General features: G+C 40.3%; 1 protein-coding gene across 4 annotated transcripts in view; it reads left to right on the forward strand.

Annotated features, from left to right (window-relative positions):
• Window positions 1-2,273: 2,273 nt before the first annotated feature.
• gnrhr4 (gonadotropin releasing hormone receptor 4) overlaps window positions 2,274-22,234 on the forward strand; it is a 43,012-nt gene continuing 23,051 nt past the window's right edge. For 3 of the 4 annotated variants that reach the window (XR_008570399.1, XM_054776137.1, XM_054776139.1), the window contains exons 1-2: window positions 2,274-2,366; window positions 2,695-3,292. Coding sequence is in view for 3 of the 4 variants with exons in the window: in XM_054776137.1 (XP_054632112.1) it covers window positions 2,720-3,292 (573 nt within the window). In the remaining variant the exon portion in view is untranslated. Of the gene's footprint in view, window positions 2,367-2,679; window positions 3,293-22,234 lie in introns of all 4 variants that reach the window. The other variant, XM_054776138.1, reaches the window with a different exon arrangement.

Below are 22,234 nucleotides of genomic sequence, written 5' to 3' on the forward strand. Positions count from 1 at the left end.
TGCGCAGCTCCTCCTTGTCCCCCGAGTTGAAGACCCTCTTCTTCTTGTTCAGCAGGGCCTTGATCTCAGAGGTCATCCAGGGTTTGTTGTTGGGAAAACACCGCACCACCTTGGAGGGCACAGTGTTCTCCACACAGAAGTTGATATAGTCTGTGATGCAGTGAGTCATGCTGTCAATGTCACTGCCATGGGGACTACAGAGCGCTTCCCAGTCTGTTGTCTGGAAGCAGTCTCTGAGCCTAGCACTGCTCTCCTCAGACCACTGCTTCACAGGCCTCTTCACAGGGGGTTGTCTATTCACTACTGGAGTGTAGTCTGTGACGAGATGGACGAGGTTGTGATCAGAACGACCCAGCGGGGGGAGGGGGGTTGAGGTGTGTGCATCCTTGATGTTTGCATAAAAGAGGTCCAAAGTTTTATTGTCTCTAGTGTGGCATTTGACATACTGGGTGAAGGTGGGAAGAGCAGAGGACAGGGATTGCATGACTGATGATTCTATGCTCTAACTCAGTGTTTTTCAAACTTTTTTGCGCTAAGGCACATATGTTTTATTGAAAAAAACACAAGGCACACCACCAGACGAAAATGCTAATAAATAACTCTGCAGCCTACATTGACAATATAAAGTTGTTCTCATCACAGTGTCAGTGTACGAATCAAATAAATAAAAATAAAAAGTATTTTAGAATCATTTACATTTCTACTCACTCAGTGTAAAACCTGGGCTTGTTTGGATGAACACAGAGCTAATATCCTGGCTGTGATCGAAAAAAGACATACACAACACTCTTCCTTAACAACTCCTTAGTCTCTTTTGGAAATGGTGTTTAAGCTTACTACCAGAGCATTGTTGAATAGCTTTTCACCACACACCAAGCACAACGTAGTCATTTCCTTGCATCCCCAGTGAAAGTAAATCCAAATGAAAGACAGCTAGTATTGCCTTGTGCAAGAGATTTTGCTTCAGCTATCCGTCTTTGCTTTCTTTTGACCTCCACTCATACTTGGGCCTTCATCTGGGTCCGAATTTTTTCCAGGGTGCAGTTCAGAGTTAGCATCTTTCCTTTTCAAAACTTCTCCATCATTGTTTCGCTAGCCACAATGCCACTGTCACCGCCATCTGACGCATCCATGCACTGTTTATTTTGCCTGTACAAAGCAATTAGCTACCTGCTGCCACCTACTGATACGGTAGTGTATTACATGATTACTCTGCCGATCATTACTAGACAGCACAGACACTCGGCACACCAGACAATCCCTCAGGGCAAACTATCGTGCCATGGCACAGTGGTTGAAAAACACTGCTCTAATTACCAAAATATTGCATTTATTAATACTGAATCCTACTATGCGGAAATTGACTTATCGGGGTAGGTCTTGAACCAGTTAATCACGATAAATGAGGGATGACTGTACAACTATTATAATAAATTTTTACATTTAAAATGCATGCAGTACAATTAATTTAAATTTCATTATTTTTTACTTAATATAATATAAATATATTTAAAAAATGACAAATAAAAATAATAATGATAATACAATTTAAAGTATAATAAAAATCAATGTATATATATATTTTTAAAAAATACTACTAATAACAAAATAAACTAAAAAAATAAGTGTCTTTTATTGTATTATTTCCAGGATTGGGCAGGCCACATAAAACGATATGGCAGGCTAAATCAGGCACCCGGGCCTTGAGTTTGACACCTGCGTTGTATGTGATGTTTGGCATCTATTACTTTGGACAAGTGCTGAGTTACATTTCATTTTAAAAAAGGTGGAAAAACTGCACAGTAGTGCTTCCTGGAGGTGCACACTGTCAGAGACAGGCTCCAGACACACAAAATGATGTGTTCCTGGTACGGTTTACTAAAAGCACGTCTTAATTCCAGCATTAAGGCTAGATTTTGGACAATGCACTTCTACACTACTCTATTGTGGGGCATCTGGGACTAGCCTTATTCCATGTCTTTTTGTCTCTGTTGACTTACAATGATGATAATAAGGCCAAGGGAATGAGTTGCACTTATTTGCAATCACTTCTGATGTGAAGTTCTTCACGTCAGTGAGATAACCAGGGCTACACCTGTGTGAGGCTCACATGCATATTGGCGTGCATTGATGCCTGACATGGGGGGAAAAAGTGAGCAAGCTTTCATGCATCCATGCAATCCTTACGTCCTCTCTCTCTCGATCTCAAACACACACGCATAAAACCCCTCCCTCTCCTCTCTATGGATTTTTGGCTGGCTTTAAGACCCTCATGGTGAATTCAGTATAGTCAGTGGAGGAATGAGGTTGACGGAATCTGCACACAAACATTGCTGTGGAAACACTCTGTGAGACCCTAATTTCAGGTAAATTTGACTTCTATGGCTTTTTAAACTAGATTTTATTATGTAGCATTATTTGTTAGATAACTAGGATTATCATGAACATTGGCAATATATAATAATAAAATTGGCATAAAATTCGACTTTCTAAAAATTGATAAAACTGGAAATTATTTTTGTAGTCATTTCCCTTTGCCTTTCTACTTGTCAACATGCATTATGTTGTGCTGCACGTTTCTTAATCGACTGTTGCGCACCCCTAAACGTGCATGAATGAAACGCGTGCATGGAGAATAGTTTTCAGCACATTCCTAACTGTTGCACCTGTCTAATATAGAGACTCCTCTCACAGTTCGAACACTACAGGCTGCAGGTGGATGCAGGCTAAAGGCGCGGGTCTCTGGGTCAAAACCACCCGTCTTGGCGCGATGTTTCCCCAGCAGGCGGACCCCGAGGCGACGAACGACAGTTGCCCGGGCGCCAGCTCCACCGCCTGCAACGCCACTTCGGACGAAGAAGCGCTCCAGCTGCCCACCTTCTCCACGGCGGCTAAGGTGCGCGTCATTATCACCTTCAGCCTGTGCGTCGTGTCGGCAGTGTGCAACCTGCTGGTACTGTGGGCAGCCTGCAAGGGCGGTAGGCGCAAGTCCCACGTCAGGATTATAATTATGAACCTGACCGTGGCGGATCTGCTGGTCACATTCATCGTCATGCCCGTGGACGCCGTGTGGAACATCACAGTGCAGTGGCAGGCAGGAGACACCGCCTGCAGGCTGCTTATGTTCCTCAAGCTGGTGGCCATGTACTCTTGCGCCTTTGTCACGGTGGTCATCAGTCTGGACCGACAGTCGGCCATTCTTAACCCTCTGGGCATCAGGGAGGCCAAGAAGAGGAGCAAGATCATGCTGACTGTGGCTTGGACCACGAGTGTCGTACTCGCTCTTCCTCAGGTAGGACAGCTCCCAACTTTCTCGCACAACTTTGCTGTTAAAGCACTTGCTGCATGCAACTCTGAAATCATGACTTGAAAATGTCAACTAGAGGGAAGACGGTCGATTCAAATATCGATATTATCGATACCATAACGTTATTGCATCGGCACTGGCTACATTATACTATTTTCAGTTCCTGTTTATTTTCACAAATATTTTCACAAAGCTAAAGGGATTTGAATGACAGCCAACAGCAGTTTTTGCTTTTGCTGACTTATTTTGCACTATTGACTTTATTTTGCACAAATAATTGTAATAAAAGAGAATAAGGGAAAATGTTATAATTCTGTTGATATTGTAATGTTGTGTTATATTGTATTAAATATAATAACCGTAATAAAAATACATTTTATGGCGTAATGCCCTTTTCATCCAGAGATCTCAAGACAATAGAGGTCTATTGTTATATTTTTCACAAATAAGTATGTTGATAACAATATGTTTTTGTTTTGCTAACAAATGCCCCGTGGGCCATTGCCTAATGTTATTTTGTTTATAACGATGAGCAAGAAATTAAAGACAAAAATCACAAACTCATTCAATGGTCTGGAAAAATATCCCAGTAAAAAGTATCGATATTGGTGATATTGGTCCTGTTTCGGATCGATTCTAAAATTTGTAACATTGCCCACCTCTAAACACAATCACCTATATTTCTTCTAGAAATGAGTTTTTTGATTCTTGTGAAATTTTGCAAATCCCCCATCACACTGTATGATAAGACCAAATAAAACAATAAGCGTGTTTAGAGTCTTGATCTGATGAGTCACTATTGCGGAGGTCGGAGTGTAGTGAGTTCCAAAGACGAGGGACAGAACAGCTGAAGGCTCAGTCCCCCATGGTGGACAGGCAAGAGGAAAGGACAGCCAGATAGAGGGATGAAGAGGATCTGAGGGAGCAGCAGGGTGCGGCAATATGGAGCAGGTCAGAAAGACATAGAGGTGTGAAGTTATGCATAGCCTTGAAAGTAAAGAGAATTATTGCGGTATTGAACGGGGAGCCAGTGGAGCTGCAACCTGGCTAAGACCTGGGTAATTTGCTGGATGGAGGGGGTTCTGGTAATTATACAGGCAGAAGTGTTTTGTAGAAGCTGAAGTTTGTGAAGTAACTTATGGGGTGTATTTAGATGGAAGTAGGCGGACCAGTACAGTCGTCCCTTGTTTATCGCGGTATATTGGTTCCTGACTGCGGTAAATGAATTAGTGAGTGAATTGAAGTGGAATTCAATGTTAAAAAATGTTATATTTTCGTAGTTAAAGCATAGAAAACATGTTTATGTTACTTACTAAATACTGTACATTTTTATTCCATTATTAGAGCCATGTAGACATGAAATAATACCCATATAGTCACCTTTACACTCCTATTATTCTGTGTTTACACCACATTGCTAATGTGCAGGTTACGGGATCACTGCAGGGGCACGAGAGACGGCCACGACTGCATAGCATGCAAGCAAGCTAACTAGTTAGCCTCTAATTTATTTAATCTAAACTTCAGAAAGGGTTTCAAACGAAGTGGGGTAGAAAGACAAAATAAGAAGCCAAAAACTTACCACTTCCTCACGGAATAGGAGGATAACTTTTTTTCACTCTGTCATGTCACATGTACATGCAGTATGATGGGATAATGTGATGTAATAACATGTCTCATCAATATTTTGTGTTCCTTACTGACGCCTAGTGGCCAGAATAAATTTCAATACTTTTTGAGTAATAGTGGGCCATAGTCAAGCACGAAACAGCAATCATTTATTAATTAATACATTTTTGAAAAAACACAATAGAATGAGGGAGCAATTGTAACGCTGTTTATGTGAGTTTGAAAAGAGAGTGTGTTATCGAGGGTGACACCCAGACTGTTACCTTAAGGGGAGGGGGAAACTGAGGAACTATCAATTATAATGTAAAAACTGTTGGTTTGGGCTAGTGTGGACTTGGTACCTAGAAGTAGGATTTCAGTTTTATCACTGTTGAGTTGTAAGAAATTGGATGAGAACCACTGCTTGAGTTCAGCAAGGCAGTCAGAGAGGGAGGAAGGTAGAAGAATGGTGTTGGGTTTGGTGGAGAGGTAGAGCAGGATGTCATCCGCATAACATTAAACTTTTATGTAAAACTTGTGGAACATATTGCCAAGTGGTAGAATGTAGATGATGAAGAGCAGAGGCCCCAAGACAGAGCCCTGGGGCACACCAGAGGAAACAGAAGATGGATGGGATTTGGATGATCTGAGCTGAATATGTGAGTGTGGCCGGAGAGATATGTATGGAGCCATTGGAGGGTAGGGTCTGTGATGCCAATATCGTGGAGTCTCTTAAGGAGGATGGTGTGTGAAATGGTGCCAAAGGCTGCGGGCAAGTCCAGGAGGATGAGGATGGTAAGAAGACCGGAATCAGATGCCAGGAGGAGGTCGTTAGTCGTTTTCAAAAGGGCTGTTTCGGTACTATGGAGTGAGTGGAAACTGGACTGGAATTCGTCTTCTAAGTTTGTATACAAATTTATACATGCAAATCAACAGGTGGCGCCAAACGACTACTCCCCAAGTGAGTCAAAGTAAAATCTTCCTGTCTCACACACACAAGAAGAAATGCAGCGGCAACACAGAGGCATGTCTTGAAAGTGTCTCAAAGGTTGTTAGCAAAAAAACAGAGAAGTTATTATTATTATTATTATTATTATTACTATTTCTGAAACAAAAACTAATTTGCTGATGTCACGCATGATATGGTTTGAATTTTGAAGGATATTTTTCCAGAAAACCTTGGTTGACTCCGCTTTACAATGAACAATATTACAATGAATTATCGTTTAATTCAATAAACTCGAAATAAACCATTTAGTAAATGCTCCTTTATGGAATATATGAAGGTGGACTGCAGTAATATGTGGTACTTACATTATAGATGTTCATATTTTTGGCACTTGCCAGAAGGAAAGGAAGGAAAATGTTCCAGCCCGCTGGACAACTTCATTTCAGGTTCCTACAACAAAAGAGAAAAAATATCCCAAATTAGACTTTAATCACCAACATAACAGTGCCATACACATATACTGTACTCTTATGTGCTTGGATCCCTTTTTTAAAGAGCAGTTTAAACATCTGGAGGTTGCTTTGCATTACTGCATGCTTTTCCAATACAAACTATAAAACATCGAATATTAGGAATATATGAACACCCCTCCTTCACTTCCCAGACAACCTCATGTTATAGACAATAATTAGAGTTTTGCATGCAGAAAATGATGCAAAAATAATTACAAATGACAAATGAATAATGGACAACTGAACATTTAACATCACTTTTATCTAGTTTTGGTGGAAAAAAACACACAAAATCATCACTTAACAAAATAACACGGAACAAAATATTACTCTGCTGCAACCCCACAAAGTGCAAAAATGTAAAAAATATATCAAACTAAATATCAACGTTCTAGAACCAATAATCATATAATATAGAATATGAAAAAAAAATAACAACAGTGATGCAGTGATGTCACAGAATTGTGCAGGCGAGGATATGTGTGCTATGTTTGACTCCCTGCCGCGAACATGCTACGGTAAGTTTGAAGCAGCACATGAACGGGCATTGTGTTCTGCGTCCATGTGGCGTATTAGAGAGACTATCGGTGCTCTGTTGTATGTCTGTTATTGTATTTACTACAGCTACAAGCAGAGGGTGTTCTATACTCATGTTGAAGACGTGTGTAGCTCCACCTCTCTGTGTGTTTCAGTGCCTGTGAGCATATTGGGAACCCACAGCAGACAATAGCCAGCCAAATATAGAGGCACAACTGTCCCCATTGGCTAAGGGAGAACCCGTCCATTGTGTTCTGCGTCCTGATTGGCTGTAGGCCATTGTTAATCAATCTCCTTTGTGCCATTGCTAGCAAACTAGCTACCTGCGTGAGCTGCTTGCTAACCGCCAATTAACAATAGAAGAAGAAGAAAAAGAAGCTAACCGGCTAAATGAATCTTCAGTTGAAGGAGTAGGACGAGGAGGACGACGGCAGGAGCAATATGTTTTAATAAGTTATTGTGTCTAATCTAGAGATTAATCATTAAAAGTCAAACAAAATTGGAACTTTGAGAGTGTTTCAAATGTGAGAAAATGTTATTGCCTCTAATGGTAGCAGTAGTAAATTCAATAACAGACACATACAACAGAGCACCGTTAGATCGCTCTAATACACCACAAGGATGCACAACACGTGCGTGCGTGTGTTCATTTGCTGTAAAAAAAATATGCAAAATTGCACCCTGTGAAAGGTGAACTGCAATGTAGGGAATGACACATGCATGAATGATGGGCTACAACTATTAACTCATTGGAAATACAATAATAATAGCAATAGTAATATAGCAATAGTGTGCTGAAAACAAATAGAGAGTGATGGTACAAAAAATAGATAGGACAGTGTTAGATTCCAAAAGTTGAATAAACTTTGACAGTCTTGTGTGCTGCATACACATGGCCATGTTTACATCTTTTATTTAGCTCACTCCCTGACCATCCATACTGTATGCTGAAAACAAATAAACATGTCTCACCATGAGAATTGTTGGTGGACTAGGGTGGCTATGATTCACAACAAGCAGACTTCACTATGATGTGCTGCGTTACATGAGTGATTAGATAGCTAATATAAAACTCCAATGTCACAGTACACTTCAGTAATGTAGACTCCCCTTGCTTGCGAGCTAGCTAGCGAGTGATTGTAAAGTACGACTTACAGTGAACAGGCTAATGTGGTCGCTATCTAATCATTGTATAATAATTTATGAAATACAGGCTAAACTGACATCCATCATGGACAACACCTCTCACCCCCTACATGACACTGTGGGTTCCCTTAGCAGCTCCTTCAGCAGCAGACTGTTACATCCACGGTGTAAGAAGGAGAGGTTCCGCAGGTCCTTCATACCGACCGCTGTCAGGCTCCACAACACCTGCACCACCTGAACCATGTTGTAGTCACTATGTATTCTTTACACTGTATTCTTTACTTGCGTATCTTGCTTGCTGCTGTAACAAGTGAATTTCCCTGCTGTGGGATTAATAAAGTACTATACATACATACATACATACATACATACATACATACATACATACATACAGTAGATTGCCGTGAAGTTAGATATTGGTGTTAGCCGAATAGTGATAACTAGCAACAACCAACAATTCAAAAGATAGCGAATATTTATGTGGAGTAGCAAATGATTGAATATCTAATAAATCATGAGCGACTTTACCGTGAAAATCAATAATTATGCTGAATTACTTACATTTATATGCTTCTTTTGGTCTCCACTCTGCCGCTGTAGTATGGTATCCGCGTAAACTCCGCCTAGCACTTCATTTTAAGTCTGGTCCCCGACCACACTTGGATTCTAGGGCTGTACACCCCTTAGCATTTATCCCTTAACCCTTGAATTAACGAGAATTGGGACACCACTTGATTCTTGTGTACGTGCAAAACCTAAGGGTAAGGGCTAAGATAAGTGGTAAGGGGTAGAGTTGGGATTCAGCCCTATAACGCCATCTACTGGACAGCGTTGTAACAATAAGCCAGTCATGGTGTGAATGTGTGCCAAGACTACTGGCTTTTTATTTGTGGCGACCTTGGCTACAATATTGTACGCTTGTAGGAAGGTTGAAAATATCACCTTTAATCCCAGTCACCTTTTTTATCCACTGTATTTTTTCCCTCAAGGTAAATCCACATAATTACAGAAATTTTACAAATCATGATACGGCTCCAGCACAGAGTACTCAAAAGGTCACTCTTTTTTTCCTATAACTTTTTATTTGGAGATTTTCAATAAGCTGACCGTGATCTTAACACAGTAGAGTAAATTAACAGGTTTGATGTTAAAATGTCAACATTGGATATTTCTCTGTGCTCACACTACCTCAGTGTGCCTTGTCAATGTCCCTTAAAACGACATGATTATACTCATCACTAGCTTTTTGTACCTGCCAAAGCTGTCCGCCAAGCAAAGCTCACCATGTCCTTTCACATTTAAAATATGCATCGGGGGTGCCCGCATCGTCACCAAAAAGGCAAATGGAACTACCTCCAAGAAATGTGTTTTACTGTGTGTGTGTGTGTGTGTAAGTTTTATTGACATGTATGAGTATATTCCTGAGAGTATACCTCCACTATAGTGCTCTAAATTATACATACTGTTGTTGCCATCCTCCAAGGGAAACAACGTACACTATTTCTGCAGTTTCTGAGTCAGCTCCTGTAATGCATTTGTCCTGTGAGCTGGTATGTATTTAAGGTTATCATTTAGGACTAATAGTACAGCCATAAAAGACAATACACTAAGTCCCCTACTAACGAACATCTGATGTGCGAACATTCAGAGATACGAACACAAGCCGACTGGTCTATATTTTCATGTGTTTTGCCTTATATGTCCATATTTATACTGGTACATGCTTGACCAGCAGAGGGCACTGTGACACTCCTAATGGGACCAACAGATCCAGGAAGACGAGGAAGAGGAGAGAGGAAGGCTAAGAGTTTTATGATACAACCCGGACAGAGCGTGTGATTAAAGTTTATGAAGAGTTAATAGGCCTGCTTAATTCTACACCACCCACAGAACACTACCTCTTTTAGAAGAGTCTAACGATGACGATTTGTCCTTTTTTTCCAATAACTCCTCCTCCCTCTCCACCACCAACATGCTCGACCACTCCTCTTCAAAGGTAAATAACATTTATCATTACTTATTATTATATCACTTTTATTATTGTTTTTTTCATTAATTATCCTTGTTTAATATTACTACTGCATCCAAACTCATATTTACATACATACGCATATACTGTATATGTATACACGTACATGTAGTACCTATATAATGGGTAATATTCATTTTTTTTTCAACTTAACAACAATTCGACTTAAGAATGGTCGTCTGGAACCAATTGTGTTTGTTAGTTGGGGACTTAGTGTACATCTAAGGCCTGTAGCACAAAGTAAGTTTAACTTATACAGGATCTTGTATTTGTTTTCCATCTTAACCAGGAAATTCTGTTGAAATTCTGGTGGAAAGACAAGAATTTCCCTTATTTTCAAATGCAATTGTTGACAGGTACAGTACAGTATGTAGCTAACAGAAATAATAAAATAAAGATGAGATAAGCAGCTGCAACACTGAATTTCACTCTGGCTGTGGAGCAGACAGAAATAATACGGGGTCAGGGTATCCTACATGTAATTGATCGTGGCGGCCCGCCACTACAAAATAAAAGCCGCCACAGCTTAAAAATTAACTTGAAAACAATGTTAAGTAATATATTGTATGAATTTATAAACTGCATATGTTATCTATATACATATATACATTGTTATTTACGCATATATTGACCACAATTACTTTGAAAACAATTTAAAATATTTCACTGCGTTTTATTTTGAAAAATATGCACCGGAATCGCCTCTGCCATGTCTGCACTTGCTCATGTTACGGCACTAGCGTCTTGTGTTGACGTTAACAGCGTTCCTTATTATCGTGCAAATAAAAAATAGTCCGTAAAATGTGTAGTCAATTGACGACAGCTTGTCACATGCGAAGCCTATCTATCCCAGCGTGTGTCATCGCTCACGTTTCAATTTAATTTGACTTTCTGACGTCTTTTACCCATTTGCACAGCCTCTCTGGCGGTAGCTAGCTAGATCACGGGCGAGATGGAAGTGGCACACATTCACATGTGACATCACATTCATGCTAACTTACTTTTTAAAGTGTCACTTAACTATCTTGCTCTCTTGTTATCATGTGTGCCTGAGTTGTTCAACAAACACGTAGTGTGTCCAGCTTTAGATAGTCATGATATCACAGGGGTCTCCAACAGGTACTGTAGCTCATATGCTAGCGGTAACTCACCAAATAATATTTGCTTCACCTCTTAGTAGTTTTATAAGTGTTCTATTCAAACATGACGCCTGTATTTAATGACAAATGAGCACACTGAGTGGACATGTACTTTGTAAATAAACTACAATTAAATATTGGCATTCACATAAAATAGCTCACCTCTGCTTTGTTTTTGTCAAAGTAAATTTAATGCTGCAAGTTGGATACACCTGTGCTATCATAAGCCTGGACTCTCAATGTATACTCTTTATACAGGACACATTTCTATAACAAACATATTACAATGATTTTTATTGTTAATTGTTATTTTGAACAAAAAATCTATTATTGAACAATTCATTTCCATGTATTTGTTTTACTCTAAAACAGGCATCAAATTCAATTTAGGTTTGTATCAAGTTGTACAAAATGTTGTACTTTTGTACTAATAGTCACATAGTATTATTGCACTAAATAGCTCAGGTAACAAAAAGAGGCTCAACATTTTAAACTCTCACTTAATGCCCTCAGCAACTTTGCCATTAAATCAACAGTTTTGCAACATTCTCAGTTAAAAACGTTAAATAAATAAGTTAATAAATTAAGTCATAAAAAATATTATATTATTTTAATACATTATTTGTCACAAGTGTTTATTTGTCATGCAGCCCACCACTACAGCTTCAGAAAACCCTAGGGATGGAAGGGGTCTAGGATTCATTTTACTTTTATTTACAGGAACAACAGAACAAATAATGGGTATGTGAAACAAAATAAAACACTTAAAAAGGGAAACTATTACCTGTCCTTTTCATGGGCACTGTCAGTGCACTGTTTCACCGTGTGTCATTGTAAACATATGAGCCCAGCAGCTGGAAGAGCTAAACCAGTCCAATCTAGAACTTTCCTCCTGAAAATCATAAAAAAAATCATACAAGTTTTGCCCAATCCCCCAAAGTCCTTGCTCTTCACTATTACTATCCTCACTGATCTCCACAGTCGATGTAACGTCATTTTCAGAGACAACCATTTGGTCTGCGGGTGGGGCTTTTACAGGCTCTAATCCAGGGGTGTCAAACTCATTTTGGCTCAGGGGCCACATGGAGGAAAATCTATGCCCAACTGGGCCGGACTGATACAATCATGGTATACCATGATACCATAAAATATACCATAAAATTAAAGAAAACAATCTGAAGTTGCTGTTTTAAGTTATACAGTATAGCTTTGTTTTAATACGGTCTAAAACAGTACAAGCACAACATCACTATTAATCACTATTAAACATAAAACACTTAGCAATGCCTCAGTGAGTCACAGAACTGTATCACAGATCACAGAACTATATCAGGGTGTCATTTCTGCTTCCAGTCTTCACACAATAATGAAATCCTGTTCCCCAAACAAGTGCAAGAACCACAGAGTCAAAATCAAGAATAGGTTAACTATACAGATTATATAAATCCAATTACAAACAATAGCATATCAACATAAAAACATATAAACATAAAGCTGGAGCCTGAGGACAGTGTTTCCAAAATGGTGCAAGTGCAACATCACAGTTAATCATAAAACACCTCAAGTTATTTGAAAATTCCGAGGACAAAGAACACACAAACACGCAATGCCTCAGTGATTCACAGAAGTATATCACAGATCACAGAACTATATCAGAGTGTCTCAAGCAGCACTTTAAGTGGAGCTGCTTTGTTTATTTGACTCCTGATACCTGGCATCTTTTAGCTTTCACTAGCACATCAATATCAGGCGTCACATCCTGAGTGGCAGCCAACTTCAGGATGTGATTCAAGTGCTTGTGCGTGAGCCTTGAGCGCAGATTTGTTTTATTTATCCTCAATACAGAGAAAACTTGCTCTCAAAGATATGTGGTTCCAAACATGCACAACAGTTTTGCAGCGAGGGCTGTCAAGTTGGGGGAACCTAGCAAGAGATTCTGATAAAATGTGTTCAAGACAGCTGTGCCAAATTTGCCCTTCAAATCCGAGTCACACTGCAAGTCTATTATTTCAAGTTGGATGTTGACGTGCAGATCAGAGGGATTTACGGTGATTTACATTTTTTTTATTATTTGAACCCCTTCATGTCTGCGACATGTTGGGTCGCGCACGCACTTTTCAGACAGGGGAAGTGAGCTGCGAGTTGCGCCTCCCACAATGACAGCTTCAACTTGAAAGAGCGTATGCTGTCATAGTACTGCGTGACAACTTTGTTGCGCCCCTGCAGCTGTTTGTTCAAGTTATTCAGGTCCTCTGTCACATCCACCATAAATGCAAGGTCCTAAATCCATTTTGCAGAATGAAATTCTTACACTGGTTTGCCCTTTTCTTCCATGAACTGTACAATTTCTTCTCGTAAATCAAAGAAACGCCTCAACACAGCACCTCGGCTTAACCACCTTACCTCAGTGTGGTATTGCAGGCCATAGATGTGGTCTTCCTCTCTTAGAGGGCTGTCAAAGTGATGGTGAAATTAACAGTTTGGATGACCACCATCATGACATTATCCATCTTTAATGACGTGCAACACAAAGCCTCCTTGTGCAAAATACAGTGAAAAGTCCAAAAATCACGTCCTCCATTTGCAGATTGCACTTTGGCTCTGAACTTTGTCACAAGACCTGCTTTTTTCCCAATCATTGAGGGTGCGCCATTTATAGCCAGGCTGACTGTGCGGGACCAGTCCACTCCCACCCTGTCCAGAGCGCCGACGAGTGCGGTGAAAATATCAGCTGCTGTCGTTCTATGTATCATTGGCATCATCACCACAAACTCTTCGGTGACGGCCAATGTGTCATCAACTCTGCGGATGAAAATGGCCAGTTGTGCAACATCGGTAAAGTCCGTGATTTCATCAATTGCAGTTGAAAACGCAATAAATGACTTCACTTTGTGCTTTAACTGGCTGTCCAAATCCACTGAAAGATCGGAAATACTGTCTGCAACCGTGTTTCTTATCAGGATGATATTTGCAAAAGCCTGGCCCTTTTCAGGGCACACCTTCTCCGCTGTCCTCATCATGCATGTTTTTATAAATTCACCCCCACTAAATAGTTTTGAAGCCACTGCAATTTCATTAGCAATGAGGTGGGTAGCTTTCACTGCAGACTGCTGTTTCTTCAGACCCGCCAACAGTTCATTCACCTTCTCTCTTTTCCACTGTCCGTGAAAGGTGTCATATTTGTCGGCATGAAGACTCACACAGTGGTGACAAAGGTTATACTCTTTCAGCACTGCAACATGCTGTGAACACACCAAACATACAGCTTTCCCATTCACTTTCCGTGAATAAATAGGAGGATGACCGATTTTCTTGGAACACTCGACACTCTGCGTCCACTTTTCTCTTTTTTGACATATATTTTGGCACAATGAGGGTACCAAAGCACATAAGTTAAAAGTGCAAGCCATAATAAATAGCGCGGGCAAAACACAAACGGTATAAACAGTTTGCTTGCTTAACACAATTGCTATCGCGCCATCCAGTGCACGCAATTAGAATCTCTAATCTCTTATTGGTCAGTAGGTTGTGGGTTTTTTATGATGTCTTATCCCTGATTATAACCTTCAACGAAGCAGGTTAGTGCCACCACATAAGTTGCCATAGCTACATATCCTGCTAAGAGGTTAACGAGCTTCGTATCATTGCAAATCCTCAAACTTATCCTCGATAAGAGTAAATCCTGCTTCATAGTACAGAGGCCTGTATTGTTAAAAGTGTCTCAACATACCCAGGCTTTGCGCTCATGATGCAGTCAACAAAACCTAAATTCCCCAAACAAAGTTAAACGGTACTGCTTCAGTAGTTATCAGCTTACCTTGTCAAGTCCGGTTCTCGGCTTTGTGTGCAGTGCCCTTTCACATAAAAGGGGGCGTTTGACTTTATATTATTCTACCTTTGTGCAAAAATAGAGCGATCCCGGACAGTGTATTTTACACCAGAGGAGCAAATAAGTATTATGGAGAATTATGAGGAGTGCTCAGAGTGCTTATAATAATTCTCAATAAATGGTGTGACACCAACTCCGAATGACTTACAGAGTGAAACAGCGGAGCTTTCACAGGGTTGCCTCTACACATGTATTTGATCTTGGCGACCCGCCACGGTAAAATAAAAGCCTCCACACTTTAAAAATGAGTTTTGCTTTTTTATGACTTGAAAACAATGTGAAGTAGTATATTGTATGAATGGATATATATGCTCTATCGATACATATAGAGCTTTTTATTTACACACATACAGTATTAACCAACAATTAGTTTGAAAACAATTTAAAATATCCTTTCACGAGGCTTTATTTTGATAAAAATGCACTGAAATCGCCTGTCTGCCCTTTTGGCACTTGTGCCAGATAAAAGTACGTGACCTGTCTTGTGTTGACAAGGAACACACTTTGTTTCTTATTATTGTGAGAATGAAAAATAGTCCATAAAATGTGGAGTTAATTGACGACAGCTTGTCACAGACTAAGCCTATCTATGCCAGAGTGTGTGACTACTCACGTTTCGATCTCATTCGACTTTGTTTACACATTCTGCCTGGCTCTCACTGCTTCTCTGGCGGCAGGTCTGGCACGATCATGGGGTACGTGCTAACTTGTTTTTTTAAAGTGTCACTTAACAATCTCGCTCTCTTGTTATCATTATTATACTTATGGCTTGTCTTCAAAACACTACTGTAGTTGTGTGTCTAGGTTGTTTAACATCAACACATAATGTGTCCAGCTTTAAGATAGTGACGCTATCACAGGCGTCTCCAACAGGTAGCTTGTATGCTAGCAGTAGTTTGCAAGCTGATGTTGAGTAGTTCACCAAAGAATATTTGCTTCACCTCTTAGTAGTTTTATATGTGTTCTATTCAAATATGACGTCTGTATTTATTGACAAATGAGCACACTGAGAGGAGATGTGCTTTGTAAATAAAGTACAATTTAAATGTTGGCAGTCACATAAAACACAGTGCACCCCCTCTGGTCTCAGACATCATTACAACGTTACATAATTAATTGCGTAAAAATAAACATGATGAATTATGGTGGCCCTGAGGGGTAAATAAAAGGCTCAGTACTCCATCAACACATCATGCATCAGTGGGTTTTAGTTGTACAGCGGTTTACTTCATTTTACACTTGTATGACAGTTAAGAATGTGTACCAGAAACACACACAGTTGTCATTTTAAGCTTGAAACTTTTTTCTGGTTTTACATTATTCTCAAATGCTGACATTATCAAAATGTTTTCGTAATATTACAACGACAACTTTAATCACCTAAAATAACCACTTTGTTCTCAAATGATACGACTTTCTTCTCATAAACTTCAGACTTTATTCTTCTTATTCTCCTTAACTCCTTCATACAATTGGATGTGTCTCTTCTTGTTTGTTTTGTCACATAAGCATTGTGGAAATACAACATACAGAACAAACATACATAATAGGATCCGCATCTTTACTCGGAATGGGTGGTGTACAGACCGGAAGTTCGCCTTGTTTAACCGGAAATGTGTGGGGCTTAGATCGGTACATTATTTTAAGTTTGAAATTGACATTGATTGATCAGAAGTTGCTATTTTTATTGTTTATCATTCAGCTATATGTGTACTGTTGTTATTTTTTCTAGCGTATTTAACGCATACGCATCATGGCAAGCCACTGCTCTCTGACGACAGACAGCGCCACACTGTAGCTCCCCACAGAGACTGACGCGCTTTTATAACTTTATTCTGACTTGAACACATCAACAGCAGTGCAGTTCAAACACCATATATGGATTTCCAACTCTAAACAAACTTTGCAATTGCAACGACACCTCTTCGTTGTCACGAGACAGACCACGAGATACATTCACGGACACTACGAACATCACATCAACGTCCTTATTATGTGTGTATGTCAGGTCCAAATCCCACGGGTACCAGGTGGCCCCTAAGGACCACATGAGTTGCCCGCCAGCCTGTTCTAAAGATAACTCAAATAGCACCACTTACCTGCGAGCTGCATGTAAAGTATTGTTGTTTAAATCACACTTACGTGTAAACTGGAAATGACAATATAAAAAAACAACACTTTACAAATTGTACAAAAGACTGTTTTAATATTGCCCATTCTCTTTCGTTCGTTTAAGTTAACATATGATTAAACGTTGCTATCAATTACGACGCGAGATGGGCACATGAATGCACCATGACAGCCGCGGAGCTTTGAGAGTTGTTGTCGTAACACGGGCCTTGTTTTTGATGTTCAACTAACGGTGTGCGTCTATAAATGTGAGTAACCTGGTTATTTGTCATTCGTTCAATGCTAGACGCTGTTTGCACTGTGATATTGTATGTGTTGTGTGCTTTAAGCATCCAGCCGCCCAGCTGGTCACTAACGACTGAGCTAAGTTAGCCTCGTCGGCATTGCCACCAATTCATTATATTGTTAGCATGCTATTTCAATGTGTTTAGTGTACTACTGATAGCTGAGATGTTACGTTGCTATTCATTTGTGTTTATGTCTAGGGAGGGCCGGTCGCCGTGTGTGACTGGCCAATCACAGAGCGTGAAGAGTGAATACATAATGAGGATTTTCTTTATCACAATTACGGATAATGACGAGCTGTACTCGTTTCAGGCTCGTACTCGGCAAAAATGCATTATCCGTAATGGATACTTGTCCTAAACCAAGACCACCACCATGTTTCCAAGACCCCACTTTGGAAAGGCTGACCACATCTCTATATTCCTTTATCCAACATACAGACAACTTCTCAAACAAGCTCCCCCTGTAAGTACAGCAGTTAAAGTGTGGAATGAAGAAACTGATCAAGTACTTCAGGACTGCTTTGGCTGCACAAACTGGGATGTGTTTAAAACTGCAGCGGGGAGGGAAGATTGTACTGTTGATTTGGATGAATATGCTTCTGCTGTTACTGGCTACATTAGCACATGCATAGAGACTGTTACCACCACCAAGTATTACAGAAAATACCCTAACCAAAAACAGTGGATGAACTGTGATGTAAGGGCTAAGCTATGTGCTCGTTCGACTGCATTTGTCATGGGCACCACTGAGGACTACAAAAAGGCCAGATATGACCTGAGAAGGTCCATACGAGAGGCCAAAAAACAGTACAGACAGAAGCTGGAGGGCTACTATTCCACCTCAGACGCTCGGCGCATGTGGGCGGGACTCCAGCACATCACAGACTATCGACAGCGGAGTAGCGTAGCCACGTCCAACCAAACCACACTTCCAGATGAGCTGAATGAGTTCTATGCCCGCTTTGACACCCAAACTCCTGATGAGCACAGAGGGTGGCTGAACCTGGGGAGCACACAGGACTCACCTTTCATGGTGACATTAGCTGATGTGCGCAGGGTTCTAAACAAAACAAACCCACGAAAAGCAGCAGGCCCAGACAACATCTCAGGACGTGCACTTCGGGTTTGCTCATCAGAGCTAGCTGATGTGCTTGCTGACATATTTAACCTGTCGCTTGCACAAGCATCTGTACCGACCTGCTTTAAGTCCACCACCATAGTGCCCGTACCCAAGAAGAGCAACGTGACCTGCTTGAATGACTATCGCCCTATAGCACTCACTCCTATTGTTATGAAGTGCTTTGAAAGAATAGTCATGACCCACATCAAAAAGAGCATCCCGGCAGCAACTGTGGACCCTCTACAGTTTGCATACCGCCAGAACCGGTCCACGGATGATGCAGTCAACACTGCCATCCACACAGCCCTTTCTCAACTACAGAGCCAGGACACATACGTCAGAATGCTATTTATAGACTATAGCTCTGCTTTTAATACAGTCAGCCCCCACAAACTCACAAATAAGCTCCTCACACTTGGCCTGTCTCCCTCCCTCTGTAACTGGGTGTTTAACTTTCTCACAGGCAGACCCCAGTCAGTCAGAGTCCACAATCGCACATCCAGCTCAAGAATTGTGAGCACTGGGACCCCACAGGGGTGTGTGCTGAGTCCGCTCCTCTACACGCTCTTCACCTACGATTGCGTGGCCTCCCAGAACAACACCAGCATCATTAAATTTGCGGATGACACTACAGTCATCGGACTGATCACTGGTGGTGTTGAAACATCATACAGAAGAGAGGTGGCGGACCTCATAGCTTGGTGTCGTGATAACAATCTCCTTCTCAATACAGATAAGACCAAAGAGATGATCATCGACCCAAGAACAAGGGAAAAGGAGCCGCATAAAACCCTGTTTATTGATGAGACTGAGGTGGAGAGGGTGAAAACCTTCAAGTTCCTTGGCACACACATCAGCGAGGACCTCACCTGGTCTCACAACACTCAGAAAAAATGATGAAGAAGTCCCAAAGGAGACTGTACTTCCTGAGAAGACTGAGGAAATTTGGCATGTCCACCACAATCCTGAGTTGCTTCTACAGATGCACTATCGAAAGTGTCCTTACCGCCTCCATCACTGTTTGGTACGGTAACTGTACAACACGTGATAGGAAGGCACTCCAGCGGGTAATCAAGACCTCACAGAACATTGCTGGGGCAGCCCTCCTCTCACTGCAAGACATTTATAAAACGAGAGTCCTACGCAGAACACACAACCTCATCAAGGACAGCACACATCCACAACACTCATTATTCACACTCCTACCGTCAGGCAGACGCTACAGGAGTTTGAAGTCCAGGACCACAAGGCTGGCAAACAGCTTTTACCCACAGGCCATCAGGCTTCTCAACGAAGCACTCACACACGCCGCACGCAACACACACTCATAGCACTTTATTTATTTATTACTTATTTATTTGTATTATTTATTTGTATGAATGTCTCTTATTTTTGTTGCTGCTGAATTTATTGGTATATATGTTTATGTTTCTTATGTTCTTATTCTTATTCTTTCTTGTGTTTTCTTTCTTTTCTTGGGAGAATGAACAGAATAAGATTTTCATTGCATGGTATTACTGCTGTTTTACCATGCACATAACAATAAAACTCTCTTGAATCTTGAATCTTGAATCTTGAATAAACAAAGTACTGGAAGGGAGGCAGAGAAGATGATAAAAGACCCATTTGTCATCTCTTTCCATTAAAGATTACTCAGCCAAACCTCTGGTGCATCAGAAGTGTATTTCTGAGCGCAAAATGTTCTTTGCGGTGTGCAAACAGTGTCCTCTTCATCCCCATGTTGTACATTGTTATTAAAGCAGTGGTGGTGCATGAAAGCACTGGATGTAACACCCACACAGTGACTCATCTTAAGGACTTATAGTGCACAAATCAACCATATTGGTCATCAATGCAAGCCCACATAAATTACCTACAATATATGAGGCAAAACATGAGGTAACCAGTGAAGTAAATCTGACAAGAGTGAAGTAGAAGTCATCACAAAATCATCTTTGGCATTGGAGTTTGATCTTTGTGACCAAGCAACATTCAAGGACGCAGCCTTGCGAAGGTTCAAAACAAATGGATTATACACTGACGTGCAACCTCCACCGCTCTTCAAAACCAGTATAAAAACATCTTCACTGTCTAGAGCACCGGCAGTTTTTCACACAAATTTAACGACTCAAATGAAAGAATAACTAGAAATTGCAAATGGAAACGCTTAGAAATGCTGCTGCCGAGCCAAAATGCCAAAGAAATGAAATGAATATAGAAATGAACTGTGTATGTGGCATTTTAGTTTTTTTTCCCCAGGAGCTAGAGAAAACACCAACTTAATTGCTTTATGAAAAATTAATCCTCACTTTTAGGCTGCTTTGATTATACAGTAGAACCACTATTATGCAAAATGTACTTTTTAATGATGTTCTAACAGTAATAGGTAGGGGGGTAACGGTACACTAAAATGTCATTTCAGTTCAGTTCAGTTTCTTGCAGTGCTCGTTCGCGTAAGTTTTGGTACAAAAAAGGCAAAAAAAAGACTTAAAATGCTTTTATTTAAAAAAAAATGCAAACAGAACTTTTTAAAAATAAATAAAAGTGACCCATTTGGGGGGATATTTAAAGTTTTTTAAAATAGAAAAATAATAATAAAATAAACTGTTGTATTTAAACAATTGTTTAAACATTGTGGCGAAATGTAATGGACAGCTACAGTTAAATAGCGTTCTATTGCGCATGAAGTCCAACCATCTGTCGTAAGTGAAATAGCGGACACATGTTAGCTCATTGACGACATCACTTTTAGCTTCTTCTTATAAGTGATGGTATAACTTTCTGGCTAAAGTGAGGACGTGATGGTGTTTCGTAGCAAGGTTCAAGAACTTTCATCATATACAGTCATGGAAAAAATGATTAGACCACCCTTGTTTCTTCAGTTTACTGCTCCATTGTAATGCCTGGTACAACTAAAGGTACATTTGTTTGGTCAAATATAATGCTGATAACAAATATAGCTCATAAGAGTTGAATTTAAGAGCTTGTATCTAGCAACTTCCATGGTTTTCTTGACAATATTCAAAATCGCTTAAGTTCTTACATGAGTAGCTATAGCATTATACTGCCAAAAAATGTAACTCTTATGATCTATTTTTGTTGCCATTGTTATATTTGTTCAAACAAAGGTACCTTTAGTTGTATCAGACATTAAAATGAACAAGAAACTGAAGAAACAAGGGTGGTCTAATCATTTTTTCCATGACTTTACTTAAAGCCAGTGCTCTCAACGACTGAAGATGGATGTAATCTTGTGGCTATGAAAACTCCAATACCATGTGTTACTGCTTTGGCCCGGTCAGAGTTGCTTGCTAGAGGTTGTTTATATGCTGAAGTTATCGGTGTTTACACTAAGCTGGTTTTCTTTCTTGTAGATGTAACATTCACTGCCGGATGATGCCGCTTTAGATGTCCACTGTCAATTGGAAATCAGTCAAAATAACATGGAACAAAAAGTGAATATAGATATAATCTACTCACAGCTGCAACTGTGGGTCCAGCTTCAGCTTGGGGCAGCTGGCCCTCCTTTCTCTCTCTCTGCACATTCTAAACTCCATCTGATGAAGTTTGGCATCAGTGTA

This window comes from Dunckerocampus dactyliophorus, chromosome 5 (genome assembly GCF_027744805.1).
Source record: "Dunckerocampus dactyliophorus isolate RoL2022-P2 chromosome 5, RoL_Ddac_1.1, whole genome shotgun sequence".
Lineage (NCBI taxonomy): Eukaryota > Metazoa > Chordata > Actinopteri > Syngnathiformes > Syngnathidae > Dunckerocampus > Dunckerocampus dactyliophorus.